The following is a 15,875-nucleotide window of genomic DNA, read 5'->3' on the forward strand; positions in this document are numbered from 1 at the left end:
GTTTAAACTAATGTATATTTACATTTGCATATTAACTTCTGCATACTTATATTTGCATATTAACTAATGCATACTTACATTTGCATATTAACTAATTTTCTGTAGCCAGGAAATCATTTGAAGGTACAAAAGAACTAGAAGAGCTGCAAGAACAGCTGAGACAAGGCGTTGGTAAGTATTGTTCATGTATGTAAAGAGCTGAGACAAGGCGTTGGTAAGTATTGTTCATTTATGTAAAGAGCTGAGACAAGCCGTTGGTAAGCATTGCTCATTTCTGTAAAGAGCTGAGACAAGCCGTTGGTAAGTATTGCTCATTTCTGTAAAGAGCTGAGACAAGGCATTGGTAAATTGGTAAGCATTGCTCATTTATGTAAAGAGCTGAGACAAGGCGTTGGTAAGTATTGTTCATGTATGTAAAGAGCTGAGACAAGGCGTTGGTAAGTATTGTTCATTTATGTAAAGAAGAAATATCAGTTGTATTGTCTGCATTATTATTTTATGTTTGTTAAAAAGGTAAGTACACTGCTCTGAGCACTCTTTTCATGGATAGCCTGGACTAAACAGGTAAAACAGTTGCATTTCCAGAAAGCCAAGGCAAGGAAAAATAAATGAATTATATATTTAACACAGTTGTTCAGATATTAAATAAGGTAACAGAGTTCTTTCAACCTTAGTGACAAGGTCATAAAACAGCAGTTCTGTGTGAAAAGGTATAACAGCAATAGTACTATTAGCTTAAAGAGAGGAGAGTATTCAACAAGAAAAGTTTCATAAAATAGAAAAAAAAATTTACTTCAAACACAAGAGACATGCCTTTCTGGAGAAAAAGATAGAAAGAAAGAGATATAAGGACAAGTTCAGTGTGAGACGCCTTCATCCAAGTGGGTATTGGAATGTTATGCCACTCAGAATATCACTTATGGATTAAAGACAAAGATAATTTTGTTAAAATACAGAGGGGAGAAGAACAAAATTAAGGGCAAGAACTGAGAGTAGATTCAGCATAAAGATTTCAAAGGGAAAAAAAAAGACATGGACAGTCAGACACAATGTAGCTGAAACACTTGATTTTCTTAAGGAGTCATTTGCATATAACCCATAGGCCTCTATTAAAAGAGGTTTAGGGTATCACACAGTGAAAACTCTAGGTTGGATAGGTTTTTCTTCTGGTTTTTACTAATTGGTTTGTCTAATTTGGTTTAGTTGTTATTTGGGATATTTTGTAGATACCTTCATGGTTATGGACATCAACTGGGTTTAAATACCCTGTGTTTCTGGACTATAGCCAAACAGTCCACTTATGCTGATGCTGTGCTGATGAGATCATAAGAAGACCAAAATGTGCATGCCCACAGCTAACAGCATTTGGTTTTGTTGGCCTGAATCTGTCCATAAAGATTTAAAAAGGGAAAAAAAGTCATGGCTATTCAGAAGCCATATAGCTGAAACACTTTGTCCTTAAGGGGTAATATGTATATATCACATGAGCCTCTATTACAAGAGGTTTAAGGTATCACACAGTGAAAACTCTAGCTTGGCTAGGTTTTTCTTGTGGTTTTACTAATTGGTTTGTCTGTGTGACCTTTTTCCTTTTTTGGTTTAGTTGTTAAAATCTTTCAAGTGTGATCATTTCAACCCCATCCAGGAGATTGTTCATGTGTAAATGTCTGCACTGATCCTTTCTAAGCCAACCTAGCTTCCACACACTCCTTGATTTTAGCATGTGAAGTTGGAGGTGTATAGGCCAATGCATCGTAACAGAAATGGTATGTTAATACCTTCCCTGAGCTGTAAATGAGTTTGGCAGATAATTACTATATCTATAAAGTAATCTGGGGAAAACAGTTTTCCATAATTTATTTATGAATTGATTGAAGTCTGAGTTATCCATTAATCTGGGAAATTATAGATGTACTGTATTCTGTTGTCTTTTAACAATGTACTGGAAGAAAACTGAAAAGACACACTAATTTCTTTAAAAAAAAACATCCAATTGGAAATCTCAAATTAGTAGGAAAGACAGCAAGGACTATCACTATACTATATTAAATTTATTGTAGGTTACTCAGAGGTAATAGCTGCTTGGTCTATGAGGCAATGCCTGATCTAGTTCAGCTTGAACGTCAATGATTGAACTAAACGATGGATATAACACTGGGTCAGGGAACCTAATGCTAAAAATAAATACTAGTAATAGAAAAAAAAAGACAACTGTATTACAAAACACCTTCTGAGATTATGCAATACACTCCCTGTTACACTCAAAGCAAGTGAGGCATTAGTTATTTTATTACACATACTTTCTTTACTTGAAAAAAACACATCAAATATTCCTCCCTCTTAGAAATATGCACTTATTTCTCCAATTTTAAAGTTAGAAAAAGATTTTCATTCTTCTTCTTGCAGGCACATATCTTTGTTAAACATCGATTACAAACTAGTTCTATTTAAGCTAACAGAATTACAAATGTTCTTCCCTTGTTAATTGATCAGGATCAGATAGATTTTATAATAACTAGACAATCTTATGATGATATTAAAAGAGCAATTGCACTGATTCTGCTAATAATATGAACAAAGAGTTATCAATAGTCAGGGCAGATCTAAATAAAGCATCTGATTCTGTTGATTGGTTTTATTTAACTTCTGTACTGGAAATATATCTGATAATTTCACTCACTTTATTAATTATTTTTATTGGAGTTCCTCTGCCTTTATTAAATTAGGTTCATTTGTTTCTCAACCAGTTAAAATTTTCAAAGTTACAAAACAAGGCCACCCTTTATCTCCATTATTATTTGCTTTGACAATTAAACCCTTTGCTGATTTTATAAGATCAAATTTATATATAAAAGGGTTTCAAAATTAATGATCATTGTTCTTCTAAAATTCATCATTCATCAGATGGTAGTCTATTGAAGATTGGTAATATTGATATATCTCTTGCTCCTGTGATTAAATCATTAATTTTTTAAACCTGGTCAGGATTAAGATTTAACAACAGTAAAACAGATATTCTGTTAATTAATAAAGAATCAAATGACCCAATAAAAGGTTTTCATGAGTTTAATAGGAATAAAAAAGCTAAATAAATAATTGGGGATTACATTATCATATAATTGTAATAAAATAATATTGATTAATTATAACTGTGTTTTTCTTCATTTTTATCATAGGTTCATAGGTAAGTACTAGGCTAGCTGCCATTTGTGGGCCAGTTTAAGCCTAGCTGATTTCCCTTTGTGTTCAAAATAACTTATCCCATTTGTTAGAATGGCCTTACCCATCCATGGTCATTACTTATATATTACCCTAATAAGAATAACTGAGATCATACCATACATCATTTTGGGGACCATAATCATGTATAGTTGTTGTTAGCACCAGCTCTGTATCAGCTGTGGGGTACCCACCTGTGTAATTTCATACAACTGTCTTTCTGTTTTTTTTTTTTTTTTTTTTTTTATTAACTTTTAGTGATGTTGATGTATTTATTGGCTGTAAACTTTCCTGTTTGGGAACATATATTCATTACCATACTGTAACTGGAAATAGGTGTATTATAAGTTGAGATATTCTGCACTTCAAAAATGATAATGTCAGCTTCACACTTTTATTTCTGTTAATATACCATCTGTGATATAAAAGGCACATTGTTCTTTCAGCAGGACTGCCATGATCAAAATAAAGAAATAATTTATAATTATATGTATGCACATTTGAAAAAGATTATATTAAGGAATTAAGGAAGGTCATCCAGTTAAACAATGTCTCATACTGACTGCTTCTTGCCTTGTGTTTAAACTAATGTATATTTACATTTGCATATTAACTTCTGCATACTTAGATTTGCATATTAACTAATGCATACTTACATTTGCATATTAATTTCTGTAGCCAGGAAATCATTTGAAGGTACAAAAGAACTAGAAGAGCTGCAAGAACAGCTGAGACAAGGCGTTGGTAAGTATTGTTCATTTATGTAAAGAGATGAGACAAGCCGTTGGTAAGCATTGCTCATTTATGTAAAGAGCTGAGACAAGCCGTTGGTAGGCATTGCTCATTTCTGTAAAGAGCTGAGACAAGGCATTGGTAAGCATTGCTCATTTATGTAAAGAGCTGAGACAAGGCGTTGGTAAGCATTGCTCATTTATGTAAAGAGCTGAGACAAGGCGTTGGTAAGTATTGTTCATGTATGTAAAGAGCTGAGACAAGGCGTTGGTAAGTATTGTTCATTTATGTAAAGAAGAAATATATCAGTTGTATTGTTTGCATTATTATTTTATGTTTGTTAAAAAGGTAAGTACACTGCTCTGAGCACTCTTTTCAGGGATAGCCTGGACTAAACAGGTAAAACAGTTGCATTTCCAGAAAGCCAAGGCAAGGAAAAATAAATGAATTATATATTTAACACAGTTGTTAATCTCCTTACCTCCACTCATCCACTTACAAGCTATCATTGGACCTATATTGAATGTAGCAATTCTTACTTTGTTTGGTTTAATCCTAGATTTTGCTCATCAGAGCTATCCCAGGTAACCCAAGCTGGGTAACTAGACCCAGGGCTACTGGGCTTTATGTGTACACAACAGGCCCATATTCCACTTATCAATGGCAAATACCCTTACCCATTTCAGGTGGCATTAGCCACCACCAATTAGACCACATGTTTACACCACTGAGTGACTAGCTCTGACATGACACTCAGTCTGTTATCAGTGTTCTCCTAGCTTGAGGATACACTGCATTACAGTTAATGTCAAAGCAGTTGGCTTCTACAACTGTTTCCCTTATAGGCACCATCTAGACTCCATCCTGTTGACCACAGCTCCATTCTTGTATGAATTTGAGGTGGAAACACTCAGCATATTTTTGAGAATTGGGGGGATCCCCACAGAGAAACAGGGATAAACATGCAAACTTCATACAAACACTGGACGGAGGTTAGGATGAAACCTTGAACCTTATGCATGGGAGGTGAAGACCTTAACCACTATGCTAGCTGGTCTCTTCTTATGTGCACAATTCATTTGCAAACCAGCAGTGGTGTCACTCAGGGAAGATAAATATAGATAGTAATGATGCAGTATGAGTACATTATTTGTACAGTTCAAACAGGGTGACATTTCATTATCAAAACAACAAAGGTGTGATTTAGGAAATGTGAATATAGATGACAATGGTATAGTATATGTTATTTGTACAATTCAAACAGTGTGATCCTTTGTTTGCAGAACAACAACAGAGAGGCATGTGAAAGATGCACTTAAGTATGGGTGATGATGATAGTTTACAGTTTAAAGAGCTCAACATGTAGGTTTACAGAAGAGCTAGAAAAGATTAAAGAATGACCAGAAAGTGATGCGTACCTGTGTACAGCATGTACCAAACAAGTGTACTAGAGCAGTTTAAAAATAACATTGTATATGTAAGGTGGAACACTTAGATTATTATCTGTAAATAACCTGACAAATGTAAGCTGTTGGGGTAAATTAGAAAGAGCTACAAAAGATTAAAGAATGACCAAAAAGTGATGCGTACCTGTGTACAGCATGTATCAAACAAGTGTACTAGAGCAGTTTAGAAATAACATTGTATATGTATGGTGAAACACTTAGATTATTATCTGTAAATAACCTGACAAATGTAAGCTGTTGGGGTAAATTAGAAAGAGCTAGAAAAGATTAAAGAATGACCAGAAAGTGATACGTACCTGTGTACAGCATGTACCAAACAAGTGTACTAGAGCAGTTTAGAAATAACATTGTATATGTATGGTGAAACACTTAGATTATTATCTGTAAATAACCTGACAAATGTAAGCTGTTGGGGTAAATTAGAAAGAGCTAGAAAAGATTAAAATGAACATAAAGCGATGCGTACCTGTGTACAGCATGTATCAAACAAGTGTACTAGAGCAGATTAAAAATAACATTGTATATGTATGATGAAACACTTAGATTATTTATCTGTAAATAACCTGACAAATGTAAGCTGTTGGGGTAAATTAGAAAGAGCTAGAAAAGATTAAAGAATGACCAGAAAGTGATACGTACCTGTGTACAGCATGTACCAAACAAGTGTACTAGAGCAGTTTAAAAATAACATTGTATATGTAAGGTGAAACACTTAGATTATTACTTGTAAATAACCTGACAAATGTAAGCTGTTGGAGTAAATTAGAAAGAGCTAGAAAAGATTAAAATGAACATAAAGCGATGCGTACCTGTGTACAGCATGTATCAAACAAGTGTACTAGAGCAGTTTAAAAATAACATTGTATATGTATGGTGAAACACTTAGATTATTATCTGTAAATAACCTGACAAATGTAAGCTGTTGGGGTAAATTAGAAAGAGCTAGAAAAGATTAAAGAAAGAACAGAAAGTGATGCGTACCTGTGTACAGCGTGTACCAAACAAGTGTACTAGAGCAGTTTAGAAATAACATTGTATATGTATGGTGAAACACTTAGATTATTATCTGTAAATAACCTGACAAATGTAAGATGTTGGGGTAAATTAGAAAGAGCTAAAAAAGATTAAAGAATGACCAGAAAGTGATGCGTACCTGTGTACAGCAAGTATCAAACAAGTGTACTAGAGCAGTTTAAAAATAACATTGTATATGTAAGGTGAAACACTTAGATTATTATCTGTAAATAACCTGACAAATGTAAGCTGTTGGGGTAAATTAGAAAGAGCTAGAAAAGAATAAAGAATGACCAGAAAGCGATGCGTACCTGTGTACAGCGTGTACCAAACAAGTGTACTAGAGCAGTTTGAAAATAACATTGTATATGTAAGGTGAAACACTTAGATTATTATCTGTAAATAACCTGACAAATGTAAGCTGTTGGAGTAAATTAGAAAGAGCTAGTGTACAGCGTGTACCAAACAAGTGTACTAGAGCAGTTTAAAAATAACATTGTATATGTAGGGTGAAACACTTAGATTATTATCTGTAAATAACCTGACAAATGTAAGCTGTTGGAGTAAATTAGAAAGAGCTAGAAAAGATTAAAGAATGACCAGAAAGCGATACGTACCTGTTCATAGGTTCATAGGTTCATACTAGGCTATCTGCCCTAGGGCATTTATAAGCCTAGCCAGAGTGTGTTTGGCTTTCGCCACCCATTTTAAATTAATTTTGCTATGCCCTTTTCCGAGGTTAGTATACTGTGCCTCTGTCTAACAGTGACACAGAAGTGATACCCGGAGTAAACCTACGATCCCCCATCCACTCATCAAGATTCCTCTTGAAGAGAGTCAATGAGGCACTCTGCCTAACCTGGAATGGGATTTTATTTCAGAGTGAAGGGAGCGTCTGGGTTATGATTCTGTCCCTCCAGCATGTCCTATTTATTTCAGTGCTGAGGTTCAAGTCTCTCGAGCGTGTAGCTCAATGGGATTTGGATTTTCTGAGGTGCAGCATGTCCATTAATTCCGGGTTGGACATGGCTTTATACGTCAGGCACAGATCGCCTCTGACCAGGTGGTATGCCACTGAGTAGAGCTGGAGTTTCTTTAACCGGGCAGCATATGGCATCTGTTTGAGCCCTATGATCCTCTTGGTGAGGTACTTTTGGGGTCTTTCCAGTTGCTGCAGGTGTCTGGTAAGGTACATCCCAAAAGGGGCATTATACTCAACTATGGGCCTGATGAGGGATGAGTAAAGAGGCATGAAGACCTCCCCTGATCTAGATGTGAATCCCTTCATGATTAGGTGGGCTATATAAAATGTTTTTCTAACCACTTTGGCCACGTGGTTGTCAAATGAGAGATTGCTATCAACTTGGGTCCTCAGGTCCCTAATTACTTCTTACGTACTTAATGGATTACCACTTATGTGGTAATTTGTGGGCATGCCAAAGGGGATGACTATACACTTTTTGGCATTTAGCTTGAGGCCATGGCTCTGGCACCAGTTGTCTGTTTCTATGAGGCCCTTTTGGAGGATGCTTGTGTCGGCTGGAGAGTCGATTATGGCTCCCAGTTTGCAGTCATCTGCGAACTTGGTCAGCCACAGTCCTTCCATGTTGGCCTATACCTCTGAGAAATATATACTGAACAAGGGAGGTCCCAGGACTGAGCCTTGTGGGACACCACTTGTAACTGGTTTGGAGTCTGACATGGCTCCAGCAATTCTAACCATGTGGGTTCTGTCCTTGAGCCAGTTTGCAACCCATCTAGTGACACAGGGGTTTACATTTAAGCTGGTGAGCTTATCTATAATGCCCGAGTGGGGTATTGTATTGAAGGCTTTTGCGAGGTCCAGGTAGGCTGTGTGGACCACCTTCCCCTCGTCAATGGCCTTGGTGACTGTTTCAAAGAAATCTATCAGGTTTAAGAGGCAGGATCTGCCCTTAACAAAGCTGAACTGGGTAGGATCCAGAGTCTGTAGGTCCCCAATATCTTTATTTATAAAGTCCATGATGATCCTTTCCATAGCTTTGCAGACCAAGCTAGTCAGGCTTATGGGGCGATAGTTTCCAGGATCCGTTGAGGCACCACCTTTGTGGAGAGGGACCACCATTGCTGTACGCCACTCTTTGGGTACATATCTTGTAGTAAGGCTAAGACTGAACAGTAGTTTTATGTTTGGGTTTAGCTCTTCTTGGAGTTCATGTAGGATGCAGCCCAGGACACCGTCTGGTCCCATTGATGCTGTGTTTTTTGCTTTGGAGAGCGCAGCTCTTACCTGAGCATCTGAGATGTCATGGGGGCAGCACTCTGCTGGGATAGATATTTGCCCTTTTGGTGGGGGGAGGGGAAGTTTGGGCTGAACCTGTCAGCTAGGATGTTGGCAATGTCTGTGGGTTCGGTGTATTTTTTGTCATTTTGGACTAATTCTGAGCATATCTGGGAATTCCCACACAGGTTCCTAACATAACTAAAGAAAGGGAAGCCTTGTGATTATCCTTAGTGTCCTGTGCAATTTTTCTCTCAAAGCTGGCCTTAGACGATTGTATGAGTGCCCGTAGTTTTTTGCTAATACTGACCAGAGATGCCTTCCCTTTTTGGGATTTTGCTCTATCATGTAGTAGCTTCCTCCTTCTATTGTATAGTTTGCTTATGGTTGGGGTCCACCAGACAGGATGTCTGCCTTTGGAGGATTGGGTCTTGGTTTTATTTGGGATTGCATGATCCATGCATTCCTGAAGGTGTTCATAGAATGCGTTTATAAAGGATTCTGCAGTCTGGGCCATATTTTCCACAGGCCCGGGGGCTTTGAAGGATTCCACCTCAGTTTTGAGGAGTGTGAAATTTGCTTTAGAGAAGTTTTTCACTGTGATTTTCTGGGCAGGGGGTGGGGTCGGGATGTGAATATCCAGTGATATTAGTTTATGGTCTGATCTTACCAGTGAGGGATACACTTCTCGTCTGGACCATAGGGTCCCCATTTTGGTGATGATCAGGTCCAGTATGTTTTCCCCTCTTGTGGGAGTGGTAACAAGTTGTTCCATAGCATTTGAGTTTATAAATTCTAGGAACCTTTGGGCTAGGGTGTTGGAGCTAGAGTAATGCTCCCAGTCTATGTTTGGGTAGTTGAAGTCACCCAATATAATGGTGTCTGGAGAGACCTTCATATTTTCCAGTGTTCTCAGGAAGGCCGAGTGGAGTTCCTGGGTTTGAGAGGGTGGTCTGTAGCAGGCTATAAACTGGAAGGCAATTTTACCCACTGTTAGTTGCACATGGATAGTCTCTGATGCTTCGTGCTGTGCCATCAACATGGAGGTGTGGGTATCTTTGACGAATATTGATACTCCCCCTCCTTTTGTGGTTCGGTCCAAGTTTTGGGGCCAAAAAGCATGGTATGAGGTATAACCTGGTGGTGCTGGGGTGCTCTTGGGAGCCTTGAACCAGGTTTCTGTTACTGCACAGATATCGATGTTCTCCATGCTAAGGAGAGTTTCAAGTGCATGCATCTTGAGGTTTAGACTTCTGGCATTGAGTAGCACTACTCTTAGTTTCTTATCCCTTGTGATACCTATGGAGGTGGGTTTGTCTTTTGAGCCTTGCCTAAAACAGGCACTATGGGGGTAGCAAGAGCCTTTGCCAATATCCGAAAGCCTAGGAATGATAGGTGCAAGCCGTCCCTAGCGAAGCATCATGGCTTGTCGAGCATGTCATCCCAGGCAGACAGGCATTGGATCCCCTTTGAATGACACCAATTCTTAAGTCACTTGTTGAAATTGATCATCTTGTCTTCATATTGTGGCATCATTCTTGGTGAGGGTAAGATGCTACTCAAGGTCAGGGTCATACCGGCCTGGGCTACATGCTCAGAGAGCTCCTCTATGTCTCTTCTCATGTAGTCCAGGGAGGTACGTCTCAGGTCATTCACACCAGCATGGACAATGACTGAGTCATATTTGTACTTGTCTTGGAGTGATCTGAGTGCTTGTGTTATGTGGCGGATCCTAGCACCCGACAGGCAGCTCACTGTGACCTTCTCCTTGTTCAGCCTGGTGAGCGGAACGTCAGTGTGCCTGACAATAGAGTCACCTATTACAAGTGTATCAAGTGTGTTGTTTAGCCTTAAGGGCTGTGACTGTTCGGCACACTGGCTTTGTGAGCTATGTGTTGCACCTGTTTTGTTTTGGGGTAGCGGTTGCTTGGGTGTCTGCTTTGGAGGTCTCTGCTGCTTAGGCAGATTTTTATTTAGAGCCTCCGAGTATGTTTTTGTGTGTTTATGTATTTGGTTTGCTGTCGTGGTAGGTCTATGTGAGACTGGAATTGTAGTGAGTGTGGTTTCCTTTTCCTCCTGACTGGTTACGCCAGTACTGAGTTGAGAGAGCTTAGCCTCCAGTTTGGATATATGGTTGCATCTCTCACATGTGTTGGAATTTGTTGGGAAGAGGAGTGTGTACAGCATATACCAAACAAGTGTACTAGAGCAGTTTAAAAATAACATTGTATATGTAAGGTGAAACACTTAGATTATTATCTGTAAATAACCTGACAAATGTAAGCTGTTGGGGTAAATTAGAAAGAGCTAGAAAAGATTAAAGAATGAACAGAAAGCGATACGTACCTGTGAACAGCATGTACCAAACAAGTGTACTAGAGCAGTTTAGAAATAACATTGTATATGTATGGTGAAACACTTAGATTATTATCTGTAAATAACCTGACAAATGTAAGCTGTTGGGGTAAATTAGAAAGAGCTATAAAAGATTAAAGAATGACCAGAAAGCAATGCGTACCTGTGTACAGCATGTACCTAACAAGTGTACTAGAGCAGTTTAAAAATAACATTGTATATGTATGGTGCAACACTTAGATTATTATCTGTAAATAACCTGACAAATGTAAGATGTTGGGGTAAATTAGAAATAACATTGTATATGTATGGTGAAACACTTAGATTATTATCTGTAAATAACCTGACAAATGTAAGATGTTGGGGCAAATTAGAAATGGTAATAGTGAAATATGAAGAAAACTACATTAAATATTTGCTTAAACTAAACTGATTTTTTTAATTAGTGTTGTTGAATGCATTAGAAATATCTTCCTTTCTTTGTACATAATGTGCATATGTTAAAATCAAGTATTCCAACAGTCAGAAGGTGAATGATGCTAGCAAACGGTTCCTCCAGGAATAAATCCAAATTAAAAAGCAGGTAAAGGAGGCTCCAGATCATGGCTGTACAGCACATAGAATAGTTTAAAAAAATAACAGTCAAGAAGATACAGAGAGATTTACAAGATTTTTCTAATGGGCGGGTCTTTGCCTGGCCCAGAGAACATAACAATAATATGAACACTCTAAATACTAATCCTTCTGGTTTACAAGCCGATAATCAGCTTCCAGCAACTATGGGCAATCCCATAACTAGTTAAGAGGTGGGGACTGCTGATGCGGCAGTTCAGGTACAAGCCACGCCCCTATCTGAATCTTCGGTGAGCACTGCTAATACAGCTGGGGAAAAGACCCTTAATGCATGAGTGGAAAAAGGAGTTTGTAGTAAATATGGCGACCAGGAGGCGTATCTTCAAGGGGATAGCAGCTGTTTATTATCTGTTGCTTCTACCAGCACAAACTTAACCACACCTTACCTTATTCATTCCACACATTTTCGGGACCGATCTCAAAACAGGGGATGGATGAAACCGAAGGCTTCCACAGAGGAAGAACAGTCTTTGACAATCAAGAAAATGTGGCAGCATGTCAACAGGCGTTAATATGGAACATTTCCCATCGAATGTTAACAGAAGATGAAACTAATGTGTTAAATACAGGTATGTCTTTCATACCCGAGAGTAAAATGACTGTGGCAGATAATATTTTAGAACTTAAAACGTTTACATGTAATTTAATGCTGAGAATACAGTTTAATAATATAGATGGGAATACTATTCAAAGTACGACTGAGTAGTTATATTCCAGTGAATAATGCTGCTATTGAAACGTTTGAAAAAGCATGCATAAAAGAGATCTATAGTTTGTATGATGAAGGTGCTTCTATGAAATGTTTTAGGAACTTGACTAAAAGGGAAAGGGCAGCTTTAGATTTTTTGCGTCATGACTATTTTATCTCTGTGAGACCAGTGGATAAAGGAGGACCACTGCTTGTAATGAATTATATTTTTATAAAGAAGTTATGTTTAATATGTTGAATGACCCTACATTTTATCAGAAGGTTGATTTTCAGCAGATACATAGAAGCAGCATGCTAATTTGCATATTATTAGTTTAGAATTGTTTCAATATTTTATTGTGGAAAAAACGGTTGTACCTATCATACAGGGACTTCCCAAGATCCATTAGCACTCAGCATTACCCCCTATGAGGCCTATTGTATCAGGGAGGGGTTGGAGCATGGAACCCCTTGTGATGCCCATGCCCTGGCCCAGCAATCAAGGAGCCTCAATCCTCACCACTAACACCAGTGAGGGGAGTCTCATATAGGAGGAAAGGATAACAAATACACACAGTAAAGTGCAATTTCCCTTAAGAGCACACAGAGATCACAGTCAGTCTGGGGCTGGTTGCTCCCTTGCTCTCTAGCTCCCCAATACGACTCCCCACTAGCACAGCTGTATGGTCCAGGTCTCAGCCTAGTGGGCAAGCTAAAACCTCCAGTACCCTTTCTGTCCAACCAGTGCTTCGTGTCCCTGCCCATGTAGCTCACACACACACACACACACACACACACACACACACACACACACACACACACACACACACACACACACACACACACACACACACACACACACACACACACTTTAAGAAGAGTTTATACAACCACACAGACACTCCTGGGAAAGGCTGGCACAGGTTCTCCAGCTGTGCCCCCTTTTCCCAGACTATACAGTAGTACCAGCTGCCACCACTCACTAATATTTATCAGCTACTCAAAGGCCCTTAAAAGCATATCCAATTATTACTGTGCAATATTATTATCCAACTGGTAGTATAGCTCACAGCTAAAGCTATTGGAGTGGCTTTGTACAATCTTACTAATGGCATGCAAGTACTCTAAAGAGCTTAAATTATCTCTACAAAAACAGCCACAGCTGAAAGGGTTTAAAATATTTAATAACAAATAGTCAAAACACAAGACAATACTTTTTACTACACAGTGCTAGTCAAGAGTTCAGAGATCACAGAGAAATACTTAAAATAATTCAGTAGTACAGTTTTGACATCACAGAAAAACAGTCTCATCTTTCTAGTTTCTAGCTATTTCTAAGAGAAAACACAAATCTAAGATAAACTTACATATAGAACAAGACAGTGCTGGTGAGTTGGATGGTCAAGACAAAAAATGCTTAATGCTCTCTGATTCTCTCTGTTTTTAAAATTACATTCCTGGTTCACGTTACATTATTCTTCATGCTTCCCTGGGTTCCCAGGCTAACAGAAACTACATTTTTAGTAAGCTCACACCTGGTCAGGAAGCAAAGCCATAAAGGACATTTATGCATGCAAATTCTGGCCATTAACTTTGGCCTTAAAACAATAGCAAGAATTCCTTCACCTAGACAGGCCAGAGCCAACTTTAAAGATCAAAGACAGTCACAAAAGGCTTGACTTAGCTTCCTTACAGCAGAGTACACTGTTGTTACATTTTTTTCAGTTTCACGTGTAACACTATTTTTTTCATTTAAGACAACACGTCTGTGGCTTACATTAATATTTATAAATGACAGAATTATCTATAAAATTCTATCTGGCTAGGCTGGCAGCCTTCACACCCCTAGCTATTTTTGTTGAACATCTTAAGCCTGTATTAAGGAAAACACTAACATATTGGTTGATACAAAATAATTCTTAAAGGATTTATATGCTTATACTAGGACTTCAACAATAGATGGGAGATGGCTTATGGTCACTATGGATGTACAGTCCTTATTTACAGTCATCCCTAATAGGAAAGGCATAGAGTTGTTTAGACAATACTTGGTGGAGGATGGTTCCTGTGATGCACAGTTTATTGACTTGCTTTCATTGCTGATGGAGTTAATCCTAGAGAATAATATTTTTATGTTTGAGGATGTACTATATAGATGGATGGAGTGGCCATTAGAACTTTGTGTGCCAATGGCTACGCCAACATTGCCATTGCTATGTGAGAGAAGAAATACCTATTGAATGAGATGCAAGGATCTTTGAGATTCCATAGGAGATTTGCAGATGATCTTTTCATCCTTTGGGAAGGTGATGAATTTTCATTTGAGCCTTTTTTTTCGAACCCTGAATAATAGTACAAGCTTTCTTAGATTTTCTATGAAAAGCTCATTTGTCACTATAGATTTATTGGATGTTAAAATAATCCAGAAGGATGGGGGAGATTTTGAAACAGAGATCTATAGAAAAGAATGCTATAGAAATAGCTACCTCCATAGACAGAGTATGCATTCTCAACACATTTTTAAGAATATGGTGAAAGAACAGGGACTTAGGGCATCGAGACTGACACTCAATCATGAGAAATTCAAAGGAGAACTTAGTAATGTGAAGGATAGGTTTTTGCAGAGAGGATATAATGAGGGTGAAATCCATAAGGCCCTTGGCCTTTCATAGATGAGGGAAAGAGAAGGGAGACCTTATTTTTCTGAGTGGTTTACTCCATCAGCATCAGAGAATAATTCCTGGAAACTAATGAGAATACCAGTAATGTATTCCAGTAATGTCAGGCTATTGCAAGACGTGTATCATAGGAAGTGGAGGATCCATGTCAGTGCATCGACAAGTGAGAAGATCGACATCCACTTCTCCGACACGAAAACACCGACACATGAAATAATCGAAACTGCAAATCACGGACATTTAACAGGTAACATGTTTAAATTTCGCTAATCATGCCTACCATGTTTTAGTAAGTGTGGCAGTGTTATGCATGTGTTACGATCATTGTATTACTTAGTCCTTGTTTGTCGGAGGAGGGAATGTCCGGGATTTGCAGTTTCGATTATTTCATGTGTTGGTGTTTTCATGTCGGAGAAGTGGATGTCGATCTTCTCACATGTCGATGTACAGACATGGACCCGAACTGGAATGTACTCTGTGCAGATGACCATGTTAGACAGTTGGTAGGGGAAAACCCGAAATATGCTTTAAAAAATAAGAAATCTTTGAAAAGATTATTGTGTAGACCCCTAATGATGTCTGGGGCTACAGAAGTTATAGAGAATGATAAATCTGGTACATTCCCATGTGGAAAGTGTAACTTTTGTAGATATATAGATACCAATGGGGAGTTCTTACATCCAGATACAAAGAGAGTTTTTATATTTAAGTTGGGAGCCAACTGTAGTAGCATAAACATTGTCTATTTAGCTCATTGTTCAGCTTGTACTTCATTCTATGTGGGGATGACAACACAGAGATTGAGAGATCATATGAGGGAGCACTTGTAT

At 38.1% G+C, this 15,875-nt stretch overlaps 1 protein-coding gene and 1 long non-coding RNA gene across 2 annotated transcripts in view; both read left to right on the forward strand.

Moving 5' to 3' along the window:
- Positions 1 to 194, forward strand: part of LOC122803968 (arachidonate 12-lipoxygenase, 12R-type-like) — a 101,458-nt gene extending 101,264 nt beyond the window's left edge. Inside the window, exon 3 of the mRNA XM_044073646.1 lies at positions 106 to 194. Coding sequence (XP_043929581.1) covers positions 106 to 194 — 89 coding nt within the window. The remainder of the gene's footprint in view (positions 1 to 105) is intronic.
- Positions 195 to 3,895: 3,701 nt separating this feature from the next.
- The window catches only part of LOC122804100, a 78,829-nt gene continuing 66,849 nt past the window's right edge, over positions 3,896 to 15,875 (forward strand). Inside the window, exon 1 of the long non-coding RNA XR_006365178.1 lies at positions 3,896 to 3,963. This is a non-coding gene — a long non-coding RNA (uncharacterized LOC122804100). The remainder of the gene's footprint in view (positions 3,964 to 15,875) is intronic.

The sequence above is a fragment of the Protopterus annectens genome, chromosome 6.part0 (genome assembly GCF_019279795.1).
Source record: "Protopterus annectens isolate FY-2018-M chromosome 6.part0, PAN1.0, whole genome shotgun sequence".
Classification (NCBI taxonomy): domain Eukaryota; kingdom Metazoa; phylum Chordata; order Ceratodontiformes; family Protopteridae; genus Protopterus; species Protopterus annectens.